The sequence below is a fragment of the Neolamprologus multifasciatus genome, chromosome 7, assembly GCF_963576455.1.
Source record: "Neolamprologus multifasciatus chromosome 7, fNeoMul1.2, whole genome shotgun sequence".
In the NCBI taxonomy this organism is placed as follows: domain Eukaryota; kingdom Metazoa; phylum Chordata; class Actinopteri; order Cichliformes; family Cichlidae; genus Neolamprologus; species Neolamprologus multifasciatus.
The window spans coordinates 32,202,465-32,217,099 of record NC_140445.1 but is presented as its reverse complement, the minus strand read 5'-3'; the positions used below and the strand labels follow the sequence as shown (position 1 = coordinate 32,217,099).

Genomic DNA, 14,635 nt, shown 5'->3' with positions numbered 1-14,635 from the left:
CACCAAACTGGTGGCAGCTTTAATGTTTTCTTTCACCTCTTTAGATGGGATTGAGGACGCTCACCTGCCTTTCTTGCAACTGGCACTTATGAGAAATTGTTTTTTAGAAATATCATCAATCAAAGGACGATAGGATGACATGTCTGTGTTGCAAAAGCCACAGATATAGTCAATTTTGTTTGAAAGACAGAAGGAGTCTCTTTTTTCACCAGCTAAACCATACAGTATGACTATACTTGCGAGAGTGATGATAAATGCAAAAAGAAGTGTGACTTTCAGAAAGCAAAAAAGCAGACATTAAATAAAAAGGCTGGAAACTATAAAACATTATTTCATCATGTTATGCAATGACTAACCATAACCAAAGCACAGCCCCAGAAGTCTTATTTTGCAGAAGTTTGAATTGCACAGATGCACCACAAATGTCAGTCTGACACAAAATGCATTATCTGCATTAAAGAAAACAACATGCGACTGCGGACTAAATATAAATACAAGTAATAACAAACAGCTCTGAGGAATTTATGTGAATGTCGCAACACCTTACAGTCCAACTGTATTCTGTCTCATTTGGGCCTCGTGTGTTAGTTCCAGTCCCTAAAGCCTCTCTCATATTTCCTGCATTTCTGAAAATGTTATGAATCCCGCACGATAACTTCCAAGGCAAATCAAAAACTATGGATCAGGTTTTCCTGGCCTTTGTTAAATGTGACAATTACAGTTTCATTTGTATGCAAGGCAGCAGCCCAGTTGTGATACATTAATATGAAAAAAAGAAAAAGACTAAAGAATTTTAGCGTCTCCAAAGGCCAGTTTAAAATGTTGAGAATACAAATGAATGTCTGCTAAAGACAGACATGTTCTACTGTTGCTCTCTCTTTTCCACTGACCAGTGGTTGAACAGTCCAACCTCCAACTGCACAACCAGTTTTAGTCCCTTCTGACAAGACTGCCTGTCCTTGAGCATAACACTGGAGGCGTTCTCTTCCTGCGTGATATTATTAGATTTGTCTCTTTAAGCTTGTAATCACCTATCTGACTAATTTCATGTGTGGGAAACTGGACCAAATCCAATAACAAATTTTAATCCGCAGGCCCAGGCTCACACAGTGCAGTTAATTGACAATGTGTTCATTAGTGCTAAAAAGACCAGTTGATTAGTAGGACAAAAAGATAATATGTAATATCATGGTTATTCCTTATTTTAATCAAGAAAACTGCAAATACTTTGTGAGTACGACTTATATACATATATACAAAAAATACATTTTCATTATTATATAAAGAAAATGGGAGGGGCATTTTATACTTCAAGCGTATGAGTACTAACATAAAAGTGATACATAAAGGACTAAGCACTTAATTAAAAAGCAAATCAATTCACTAACCAATCAAGCACAGCCCTAACAGAAATACTGTATGTTCAGCTGATCCTGATAGATAAAACTAAAACCACGTTTTTGAGAGATTATAATTGCAGAGCTGAAATTATGAGTCACGAAGCCATGCAACAGGAAATGATCACTTCCACGCTCTACAGCCCACAACACACTGTTCCACTTTGTTTGCATGATTAACAAGAGACTCAGCCGTGGAGAAGATCAATAAGTTTTATGGGACAGAGTCTAACATTGTAACCCTACCTTTGTGCCCTTCCTGTTCCAGAGCTAATTATGTGATATGATCAATACACATCACTAATGGGATATTGGCGCTTCTTGTGGCGATTTCTGTGGCAAAGGCCTGAAAAAAAAAATCCATAGACAGTGCAACTTTTAAACACCTCTCCACTGTTTAGCTGCCACCCAGTGATGGCGTGAGGTGGTAATGAGATGTGTGCCCAAAGCAGGAAGTGCAAAGCAGTGCATGTCCTCAGAAAAAAACCCAGCATGAAACAGAGCAGTTCTACCTCACAGTAACTCAGATAAGATTTCTGGCAATGATTCTGTTCTGACAGCAGCTCAACATGCAGCAGGCTAATGACACCAGCTGACAAAGCAATACAAAAGAGATGTTGCATCTTATATTTCAGTATGCAGTGTGATCAACTCATACAGCATAATGAGACATGTAAAATATCATATATTATAAGTTTTTATTCCCATTATTTTCCATATGGTAAGACAGACGCCATCAGATTAACAACTAAAGACTTGATTTAAAAAAAAAGAAAGATCTTCAGTGTCCGGGTTTCATAAGAAGAACTCCAGGGGAGAAATTCAGATATTCAGCCATCTGGCTAACCACTACAGAGGCAGAACTATGGCCTCCTCTTTCTCATTTCTCTGTGGAGTGATGGCGCCCAGCAGAGCATGGCTGGCTCAAAAAAGATTCAGGCGCCATTCCACTGCATGCCTGTGTTAATCACCCCCAACAACCACCATGCAGATGGAGCCTCTTTGGAAATCAGACGGTGACCATAAGGCTGCATGATCTCTTTGTCCATCTCTAGTGGAATGGCAAAACTGGCAATGTGTTGTCTGGGAGGATCTGGCTTCTCAAAGTGAAATGCATCCCTAAAGGTTAGTTAGGTAAGATAATTAGAGAGGATGCCAACAGAATAATTCCTGTCACCATAGGATTCATTTTCAGACAGAAGGATTTAAGGTAATTTTACTGCCAGTTATAAAAATGCTCTCAACTCTTGGGACTGAAATACTCTTGACAAGAATTGCGGTAATCTGCCTCTACATGACATCACTTGAGTTTTCCCACTCAGTCAAAGATTAGGTCAACTTGGAGTTCCCCACATAAACGTTGCACTCACAATTCAGACTAAAAGCATTCCCCGAGGAACCCAAAAGAAAGGGAAAAGAGGCATATCATTGTTCCACATTGTTTAGGTGGAGCAGTTTTTCACTGTGCATGATAAAAAACTTAGCAGAAGACTGGCTGACTCATGCTCAAGCAACTACAGAATACCAAATGTCGGAGGTGAAGCATAGCATAGCATTGCAGTGCAGTGCTATGAAAGTTTATTACTTTGCATCATGAAGCATTTGGTATAGTTTCAACTACTACAGCGAGCTAACAAGGTGGGTTTAAACCATTCTTACCATACCTTCCATGCGGACCCCAAATGAGCTAATCAGAAGGCAAAGAAACTACATTCAAACAGTCAAGAAAAAGATTTATTACAATCCATATCACACGATACGATAAAGCACTGAATTCTAACTTGTAAAAAGCAGGCCTCTGCATTACCAATTTTCTCTGGCTATGTAAAAAGATAGCCCTTTTATAGCCCTATGCTGAAGCATGTTAAACAACCATGAGATGCTAATCTAGAACTGATATAAAAATCCTCCCATTTCTTATCCACCCACAACACTTCATTTGCCTGTTTGTTAGTCGTGTGATCAATCAAACTGAGCTGCGAGATTAACACATGGTCACATCCCTATAACACACCTATTCTGGTGATTTTAGGACTTTGAAATCAAATACGCAGCCCCTGATATTTCTGCAGCAGCCTTTCCACTTGAATTGTCACACACACATTGCCTGCATTCAAAAAAGCTGAGTGCTCACAGTTTGCATTTGGATGCATACCATTTCAGCCCTTATAGCTCGGGGGAAGGGGTAATGCTGTGTATCAGTGAAGGAATAAAACTGGACTCTATAGAACAATATTCTTAATTGAATTTATAACTATAATTACATAGTACAGAATCATGTGCAGTATTTCATCTTTGTAAAGTCCCACTGTATTGTGGTGCAGTGGTTTAAGTGTTGCAGTTATTCCAGCAGCTTTGTTATGGAGGATAATTTGCCTCTGGTAGGGTCTTCCTAGGGTAATTGGACCACTGGTGAAGAGCTAGATGGAGAGTGATCCCTATGATAACCTAAAGATCAAGTGACCAATTGCCAGATCAGGTATACCAGGTCCCACCAACCACAGGATGAGCTTTAGGGGTTTGGTGTCTTGGGAGTTCTGGTACCAGTTTGCTATACAAAGACTGGCCTGTGTTCCACTTTGGAGTTCCCCAGGGGAAAAGCGGTGGGCAGGATCGAGTATATTTGTAATCTCCCCTCAGTTTGGTGCCTGTATTTTGGGGTTTTCCCCAATGGATGAGAGGACCCCTCCCAACAACTTCAGAGCGCATTTACACCCAATGACAGTTCAGAGTTCACAGTCTTCTTGGAGTCACTGGAATGAGGTGTTGAGGTTCTACCTGGGGACTCTGGTGGCCCTACTCTGTTGCCCTATTGGGGATCTTTAACATTCACACAGGCAATGACTGACTGACCTGGAAGGGTGTGATTGAGAGGAACAGCCTGCCTGAGTCCTGCCCCAAGCAGTGGAATTTAAGAGTTTGGTGGCGTTATTCAAAAGTGAGAGAGTGAGGGGAGAGTGGATTGCAAGATTAACAAACAAATTGGTGTAATCTGTTGTTGTGAAGAGGGAGCTCAGCATAAAACCCAAGCTGTCAATTTACCTGTGAACCTATGTTCCTACCCTTTCTACCTAGGGCACAACCTCTAGGTAGTTACTAACAAACAGAAGAGATCACATATACAATGATGGCTACGATGGCTAGGCTCTCCCTTAGCGATAGGGTGAGTAGCTTGGCCATTCAGAAGGAACTCAGAGCAAAACCGCTACTCCTCCACATCAAAAGGAGACAGGTGGTATGAAGACATGACTAGGGTGCCTCTTAGACACCTCCTGGGTGAGGTATTTTGGGCATGTCCTGCTGGGAGGAGGCAATGAGGCAAACCTAGGACATGCTGGAAAGATTACCTCTTCGATGGCTTGGAAAGCCAGCCCTAGATGAGCTGGAATAGGTAGACCCAAACACAGATAAGTGACAGAAAAAGATGGATAGATGGATGGATAATATTTATTTATGGTTAAGTCATATTTAACTCTAGATTTAAATATTTTAATGTCAGTTTATTCCCTGGAGTGACTTTTAAATGTTTGCGTTGTTCTGTAAGTGACTTTGTTACCACATTCTATTATAGCTGTGACTTCAGTTATGCACAGTACTTGCAGATGTGCCAAGCAGCAACTGCATAAGCAGCAGGCCCACACACTTACAATGTGTATACATGTGACCATTCATTTGCACCTAATGAATATTGACCTCAACTACTATGGCATTTATTCATCTGCTGAATAATGCAAGTACTTAACCGTTTTTCTATTTATGGCTCTCCTATGCTGCTATGCATTATTTCTCATGCAGCACTGCAAGTTGTATGCTTTTACTGGCTCATATTAATTTATTTATGAGAGTCTATAGCATACAGTGAGTTGTTGTCCAATTAATGACTGTGAAGAAAAGCTCACCTTATATGTTCCTTTTGTATGACTGTTCTTTTAGCTTTCAGCTATATTTCAGAAAAATAATAAAGAATCTATCTCACAAAGAAAAAAAAACATAATTGAGTTTTTTTTTCCATCTGTGTCCAGTACTGTGCAAATGTCTTGGGTCACCTCTCATTTCTTCATATTCTGCCTCCAAGAAGCCAGACTTTCTTACATTTTTTAAGTGGTCTTGATCAATAGTTCTCCAGGCTTTCTGGAGGTTTTTCAAAGTTTGTCTCTGCACACTGGCTGCTTTTTTACTTATATCAATCCAATCTTTGTACCTGACCATTGTCAGATACTTTCGTTATTCGTAAATCCATAAACACTGACCTTTCTATTCACTCAATCATAAAAATGGCACCTAAAACAAGCAACAAGGGTTGTAGTTTCAAATTAAACTATTTTCGTGTGCCTCAGTTGCTCCATTCATTTGCTAAATGTCATGCATTGTTTAAGTCAGCCCTGTAAGAATCCCTTCTGGGCCATTAGTAATATTCAGTTGCTTTTGTTTGTACAGCTGACGCATGGATTAACTTTAAGGCAATACATCTTTGCTAGCTCAGAAAAAATTGTCCCAACTTGAAAAGGAACAGCTGGGCTGAAGAAAATTTTAAATGGTCTCCATTTGTTTTTAAATTTGTTGCTTCTGTTTCCAAGTGAACGCCTGCTTTACAGAACAGCAGCCCAGGGAAATACTCAACAATAAAAACTTCTTTTGCTGAGAATGAGGGATAATCCTAGCATGCACAAATGTATTGCTGTCTACTCTGCTATATTGCCTGAAATATATAATACTTTCAGAAGTATTGTCATAGTTTTAAACAACATTTCTATAGTTTTAATATCACCGTTGTTAAACCACAGGTGGTGCAATATTACTAAAACAACATGGTCGTGACCACAAGAGTTCAACCGCCACATATATGAAGACGAATTACACTTGCAAACGAAGAAATACGTCCTGGAACTGATTCCATTCTTAATCTGACTTCAGGTTGATAAAATGCCCACATTTGTTAAGCTCCTCACACAATGACTCCTTTATCAAATCTTTCATTCACATTATCTCTGACACTACAGGCACTGGCAAGGGGAAAAAAATTACCCATAGACAACGCTGTTCTGAACAAATGTAGACGACTGGTTTAAATGTTTCAGTGTTAATGAAATATTTGTGGGAGTGATAGTCTTGATAACTCGAAGGATGATTACTCAGCCAGCAATACTATTCTGTGACCCTTAGGTAATCTGTTCACATAATTAAAAACAAGAATGACTGTAATTATTTTCTTTGTTTTGTTTTTATATCCTGCAGCTGCAGCACAAGATTACCTGACAGTCAAAGAAAATAAAAAGTCAGGTTAATGTACATCAAAGAGAAGCAACAATTGTTAGTAAAATGCTTTACAACTTGTTAGTGCCGCACCAGTTTGGGCTGGTTTAAGTTGGGACGTTAGCTACCACTGTGTCTGTGTCATTCTTATCAGAACTAGATATTGTAACTTTTTTTTAACTAACAAGAACAAGATTTAGGTTCCACAAAAACAACAAGTACACTGGAATCTGTATCCAGTTTTGTGACAGGTCGAGACTAAGGCACGTCCAGTCCCTCCAGGAAATACATAAAAAAACCCAAAATACTATTTATAGGTCAGTCCTGCAAATGTCAGCGCTCAACCCACACAGACGTTAAAATTTTGGGGGGATTTTTGTGACCTCAGGAGTCGGATTACCTTACACAAAGGTTAGAATACACCGGCCCAGACCCATTCTCTCCTTGTCAATCCCATTAGCTTCCAGCGGCACAGTCTCAGCTGTTCAACCCAAGACATATCCCTAATGAGTTCCATTAGCAGTATTACCTGCATCCGGCGAGCACTGAGGTCATGGGGTCAACAGTAGACCTAACACTGAGATTAAATTACTCCAGAGGGAGAAAAGGGTGGGTGGGTAGGTGTCTACAGTGGTTACTACCCCCCTACCCACTCTGGCCATAAACAGAGATTTCAGAGTAGAAAGTGCACTGACATTTAACATGCTGTTTGGTTCATACACTCCCGTTGATCTCATTTTTAACCACGCAGATCTGAGACAGGGCAATAAGTGTTGTAAGTTTGACCTACAGTGAACAATGAATGTATACTGTAATCACATGACTGATGAAGACAAAATGAAGCAGGATTTGATTAGGGATTTCAATACAGCTGTCCAGGTTTTGCCATGTCACAGAGAAGGAGCACAGAAAAAGAATGACAGATGCAAAAATGAATGAAGAAAAAGATAAGCAACAAACAGATTGCACAGGAAGTACCAAAATAACAACACCCTAGTCTGATGTACTACAACCTCTTTTATAGCCTTTTACCACTTTTCCTGCCTCATTAAACAGATATAAAGCAGAAGAATGCAGATATTTTTAGCAAACATTTTTTTGGTAAACCCATTGTAGTCTTACAGATTAAGCTACATGTGCGAATCTCAGCACTAAGGAAAGGCTCTTAAAAATAGACATAAGCAACAAATTAGCTTACATATTTTGGATCTCATTACAGATAGCTTTATGTGAATTTTGCATGGTTTCCCCTATTTTGGCCCAGGGCACTTAAAAAAGAGATACTTAATCTAAAGTGCACCACTTCCTGGTTACAAGGAATCCAACTGTAAAGTCCTGCGTGCAGAAAATAACTGTTTAACACAGCATAGAAGCTGTTTTTTCTCAATGAAAAGTGGCTTTGAATCCTCTTATTTGTGTGACATTTCATTGGCCGGCATCAGTCTGTGAGCCACTTAAAAAAAACATAAAAGGATGTCTTTATACCACAAACCTCTTGTTGTTTACCCCGAGTCTACCTAGTTAGCATCAAACAGCATCTAGAAAAAGATGGCATACAGCTACTGAAGAAAGTTCACAAAGCTAGCCACATACTTTCCAAAGAGCTGGTAGAGACAAAACAGGACCTACAAGGTGAATGAAAATACAATTTGTCAAGTGGCGAGAAAAACAACTTCAAATAAATGCTAGGCAACTAACACGTTTTCCACATCAGCTGTTATCGCTGTGTCTGTGTTATTTATAGTTATTTCTAATCCTAGCAGCAAAAACATTTCAGTCAGTTTTCTATAGTGGGGTTTTTAGAACCGGATGAATGATGCATAACACCAATGTCATGGTAATCCAGGTTTGCAGGAATGGCAGAATTTAAAAAAAAAGAATTCAGATCTGATCCGGTTACTTTCCATCAGCAGCCAATATTTCTGGTGGGAGCTGGACAAAGAGGAAGAACCTCAATTATGTTGAGTGGAAGCAGCAGGCTCTGTGTGGGATCTGGAGCCCTGCAGAGAGAAACTTCAGTGCAGCTCTGCAGGCTCCTCAGCTTCAATACTGATTGAGTCTGAACACAGGTACTGTAACATACTTACAAACATAATAAACAAGTGCACGGTCACACAAGGAAACAAAAGCACAGCAAACACACACATACACACACACACATACACATATATATATATCCACCTGCTCACCCCATAGGCATTCACAACTAACAAAAAACAAAAGAAAATAAGAAGTGAAGAGAGAACTGCAGAACACTCAAAAGGCTCAGTCTCATCTTTCAGACACCGCCTGAGGCACTGGATTCTGAATAAGTACACTTTGAGCTCTGAAGCATCTACAGACACCAGTGCTCATTAGCCACCCGTTTACAACCTTGAGGTAAAGGCAAACAAATGCTGAAAAACACAATTTGGAATTCATTTGACCACATAAATGAAGGTCAGTTTCACAGCTTCCTTTCAAGAACTACTCCACCTCCTCTCCTGTCCACAAAGGGGAAGAAAGACAAAATCAAACAATGTTTAATCCCCCTTGGTCATGCTCTCTTTTGGTATGTAACTCTATAATTGCAAATCTGATAGCAGAAATATTAATGAGGTTAGTGCCATGATGTTTAACCACATACACTAGGAATCAAAATGGACAGTGACAAATTAGTTTCCGAGTGTGTATTTGGTCCTGTATGTTATCGATTAAGTTAGCACAAGTGCACCATTTTTTTTTAAGAAAACAGTAGGCTGGGAGAAAAGAGAGCTTGTCCAGTTTTTGCCAGCTTATTGTGAACACCCTCAAAAATATACAGCAATATAGCAAGTGATTTTATTACTGAGAGGGTTTTTTTTAATTTATTTATAATGTTTATGTTGTAAAGCTCATCCTGTTGCCTATTACCAGAATATATAATTAAGAATTATACAGAATTTGTAGATCTGTGAGTTGAAGATGAAAGCTGCCATTTCAGCATGCCCAAAGGGTCCGGGCTTACATACACCGCTCTGTCAAGAGCAAAAGATGGAATTTGCAGAAGCGCAACCTAGAAACCAGTGACTACTGTCTGACACACAGCCATGAGCTGGCATCCCATGTGCCTTGCTGTGAAAAACTCTTGAGCCATCCCGTCTTTCCTTAAATTTTGCTTCCAAGGACTCAGACTTTCTTGTAACTTTATAGTTGTCGTGAGCAACAGCGCTCCAGGATTTCTGAAGGTCTTTTAAAGTTTATCTTTGAACATTGGCTGCTTTTTCATTCATTTTCAGTCCAGCCCTTGTACCTAACCATTTTCATAGGAATGTGTTTTTGTTTGTTAAGCCACTCAGTCACTGAATAATGAATGAATAAAATAAACATAAAGAGGTACCTAACACAAGGGGTGAAACAGTGTTGTGCCTACAAGCTAGCAAAAAACAAAAAACAAAAAAAAAACAATTTCAAATTTTGTCTTTGGTCTTTGATATTAGCAACCTGTTGCAAAAACACATAATTTGTTCCCACTTCTTTAGTTGAATTTATGAAAAATGCCAAAGATAATAGGTTTGATGTCATTTTTGCACCAATAAGGTGGCTCCCCAAGAGCTATTCGCTGAAAACCTGGCACATCTTAGCGTGCAATGTGGCCTTAAAAAAATTGAGGAACCTAGGCAAAAGATGAAGAGGATAAAAGATCGAGTATCTGCAGCAGATAAAGTCTGAAAGTTACCGCCTTAAGAAAACAAAATCCATCAAAGACACAGGACCTGAGAAACATATCTGCCCCTTCGATTGATCCAGTGTTCATCATCAGAAACGGTTTTAATGGAAGAAAGGATGTCAAGAAACTAATCTTTAAAAAGGGAAGCAGGAAAAAAAAGGCTGAAGTAAGCAGATTTCTTTACTGGAATAATAATAAAGAAAATCAGTGGCAACAGGTCTCTGTTTTTGCCTTATATACTTCACATGTTTCAACACATCACTGCACCTGTTTCCCATTTTACTAGCAAAATATGTAAGAAATGAGGGGTGGCTCAAGACTTTTGCAGAGCACTGTACAAGTGGGTCAAATGAAACACACGTTCAGGAAACTTCAAAATGTTCATCTTAAGACCATGAAAGCATCATCAAGTCATAACAAACAAGGTAGAAAAGCACACTGAGTGGAATTTCAATTGCAAATTCATTAACTGTTGACATGCCGTGTTTTGTGAAAAAATGATGACCATCGTGTTTCTACCAGGAATTCTCTTTGATGTCTGCAGAATGCACAAAAGCACCAAGACCAAGACCACCACAATGCCAAACTTGAAAAGCATTATTGTGATTAGGCTGTTAGCAGTAGAAGTAATCGGTCAATAGAAAAAGGAGAAACACATACTTTGTGTCTTTATGTTCTTCTTTCGCCATAAACCACCATTACGATGCATCGACTCTACACCTACTACCATGTGTTGAGGACGTCTTAACTAAATGTTAGAAACTAGTTATATTCACAGACAAAACTCAATTTCAAAACTATCAATCACTACTAAAGTTTATCCACTGGATACAAGAGAAATTTTGTACTGAGAAAACAATATAATTGCTCTGCTTCATCTCCTCTTCATTTGGTTAAGCCACTAACTGTGTGTTTTCGGATTTAAAGCACGTGAGCTTTGACCTTTTCCTTATCATAAATCACATACTACTGTTCTGCTGCCAGGATTTTGTTTAACCCAATTTGTCACCGAGGACACCACTTTCACCCTCGCTGCAGATTCACTCAGTGGTACTGGGAGCTCGGGATTAGTGGGCGGATCAAAGCATGCCATCCAAGTCTCTCTCTCTCTCGCCCTTGTAATCACTGAACCCAGTAGCTTCTGGAGGTGATAAGTTAAGGCCGCTGTTGGTTACCAGGCAAAGAGAGGGGGATGGATAGCGATGCCACTAGCATTTACTTTCATTGATTAATATGTAATTCTTTCTTCTGTTAAGTGTTTATTGTCTTAAATCGAAGATAAATAGCTTAAAATGTCCACCACAAGGCGCAGAATCTTACTTGACATTCTTGTTTTGTTCAACAGTTGCAAATGATCCCATTTGATAAGCGGGAAACAGAGACAAAACTGGCATTTTTGCTCCGTTTGAAAAATATCTGCCACACTTGCAAATGAATTCCTTGTTGATCTGGCTAACCAAATTATCTTTTCCTGATTAATCAAGGACAAAGAAAGGAGTGTTTACTAGAAAACAGCACCCAACACAGACAGAACAAAAAAAGCAGACAGACAGACAGTAGACCCACACACACATTCACACATTATTATGACAGAAAGAGGTCACAGAAGGTGTGCCAAGCATATCAGACAAATTTGCTTTCAGTGAGGAATCGCTTCCTAACACAGCTATTAAAGCCCGCAGGTATGACAATAAGAATAATCGAAATATGTCACAGTGCCAGTGCCAAGACTTCTTCACCATGTGCAGCGGAGGCTGTGTGGTATTTCAGTGCAGACATCAGGGTGAATAAAAGTCAATAGACATGTTTGGCACAGAGCACTTCTACTCTACCACTGTGGTCATGTAAACTTCCTGTGGCACCCGACACTTCCTCTTATTGGCTTTGGAAACATGAATGAGCTGAAGTGCAGAGGGAGCTTTACAGAAGCAGAGGCATGCAATAGCTACAGTTCAAACCTCTAATCTCATTGCCATGAAGTCTTGGGTTTCGTTTGAGTTTAATTACATACACACAGGGATACTTCTCTTTGAGTCTCTTCCAGTTTGCCATTTCCCTTCAACTTGAGACAGGTAAAAATTTAAAAGCAAATAGTGCAGCATCCTTTTAAAACTGCTACCACCAGATAAATGGTGTATACTAAATCATCAACCATGGAAGAGCATCACTCTAACGTTCCATAGCTTTTACTTTATTTAGTGTCCTCGATTTTCTCTTCCCTAAGAAGCTTATTATCTTTGCTCACTTCCGCAGAGTTAGACTGTCTAGATAACACCCAATTAGCAAGTGAATGTGAAGATGCTCTAGCTGCCAACTGCATGTCAATTTCATTGGGGGGGCTGAACTTGCATGAGCAGAAATAAAATACTGGGTAGATAAATGTTTAACCTTTTTGGGGGGAAAAAAGAAATGAACGGAATTGGTTTTTAAGTGCTCCTGGAGCCACCAGCAGAATAGCTCATCATCAACCTTGAGGCCTATATCACCACATGGATGCAGGTGTGACACTTCCAGAATAAGGTGTTAGTGGGCATAATTGCATTATTTTCTCCATCTGGGAAAAACTAAATGAAGCTTGCATGTTTTAACACACAGAGCCCACCACAGTATGTGTTTAACTGCTGTATTATCACAGATACACTGATAGATTTTTTTTTTACTGCGCCAAGGAATGGGCTTGTTGTGACAGGAAGGAATCTCTGGATCAGCTGGGGAAATCCAGGCAGAGAAATGTTGTACAAAAAAAAGCTTTCCAAACAATTAAGGCAAATCGTGGAACATCTCAGTGGGAAGTGGCTGCCCAGGGAATCCCAGGGTGTGGATGTGTAGCAGCGTAGTGCATATAAAAGTTTGCCCGGGGGGCGTGTAAATCAAAGCCACCACTTGGTCGTTTAAAATGTATACCGAGGCGGACTCACCTGTGACATCTGGGGTCTGAAATTGATCTCCTTCAGGTCCACTGATCCCGGAGAGAGATTGTGCAACATCTGGCACAACAACACCCCATCACGCAGGGCCTGTGCCAAGTCGAAGACGGCCGACGAGGGCCACACAACCCGGTGGTTCGGGGGCAGGACCTTGCAGTCTATCAACCACCGTCCGCATTGTCTCCACTCCTCCATATCTTGCTCCGAAGTCTCTCCTCGCAAAATAACCTGGTTCTCGAACTGGCTCAGTGCGAGCAGAAAAGCGTTGTTTCACGGCGCACGAGCAGGCACTATGGTTGATTTCCCACCGGCTCCGGGTGTCTTGATTATTCACTATGTACGCAAATCAGGCAATTTCGCAACTTTGTATTATTCGCAGTAGTGCAGCGCACTATATCCCCATGTCCAGGCGCATGTCAGCTCCCCTGTCTCCTCAACGTGAAGGCTCGGAAATGACTAAAATAATAACAGGGATCCACTTCGGCACACAGCGACGATGTAAGCAGAAAACGGAGACGAGCTACGTGAATTTTCTCCTCTTCATTCTTAAAAAGTTTCCTACTCAACACATATAATCCAAAGAGCGTAAAATGTTTACAACCGAGACAAACAAACCAGCTGGATACAGCAGTTTGTCATGTATCGACTTCACTAGTGTTTCACATTTCAGTGAACCAAACACCACGGGCTGCTGTGCAATGTGGGGAAAGCGGCTTTTCAAGTCTCTGTAGACGATGAATAAAAGCACGGAGTCACCATTTGCATTTATCGTTTCCTCAGTACTCTAAGCGTCAAAAACAAGGACTTCCACTCAGTCCCAAAAGCGAAAGATAAAGAGAAAGGGATAACAGACCAGACTCTCTACAACCCTTGGTTCAATCTCTTTTCACAACTGTCTAAACGTCGCTCTCCAGCAGCGGAAACATGTCCAGTCTGGGAAACAAAAAAGGGGGGCATCTGTGTTTACATGTATCCTGTAAATGCAACTTCGCCTCGCGCCTTTACGCACGCCCAAAAACAGCGTTATCAGTGTGTCCAGCTTAGGTTTTCTCTGATTTTTGCCTCCCTTCCGCTCACGTCCTTGCTCTCACGTCTCCCTCTCCGTGTTTCCCTCTCGGACAGAGATGTTTAGAGATCCCAGCTGCCGATCGTAGCTGTTCAAATCTGAAAGGAGACCAGGCTTCAGGCTCGGGATTGGCCCAGGAGTTTGAACTTGCCCCTATGTGCTGATTAAGACACGTAAAGTTAAAAGTCGGGTAGTTTGCTTTAGCAGCTCCACTCTTAAAAGAATTTGGGTTTCAGGGAGTATTTTTAAACTAAGCGTTAAGATGCGCCCTCTGATGGGTGAAGCGCACACTGCAAGGGCAATT

General features: G+C 40.4%; 1 protein-coding gene across 15 annotated transcripts in view; it reads right to left on the bottom strand.

Moving 5' to 3' along the window:
- vav2 (vav guanine nucleotide exchange factor 2) overlaps positions 1-14,592 on the bottom strand; it is a 213,041-nt gene extending 198,449 nt beyond the window's left edge. For 8 of the 15 annotated variants that reach the window (XM_085165892.1, XM_085165895.1, XM_085165893.1 and 5 more), the window contains exon 1: positions 13,257-14,592. In XM_085165892.1, the coding sequence (XP_085022018.1) occupies positions 13,257-13,460 (204 nt within the window). In that variant the 5' untranslated portion in view covers positions 13,461-14,592. The remainder of the gene's footprint in view (positions 1-13,256) is intronic. The other 7 variants (XM_085165906.1, XM_085165902.1, XM_085165904.1 and 4 more) reach the window with 1 other exon arrangement.
- Positions 14,593-14,635: the final 43 nt, after the last annotated feature.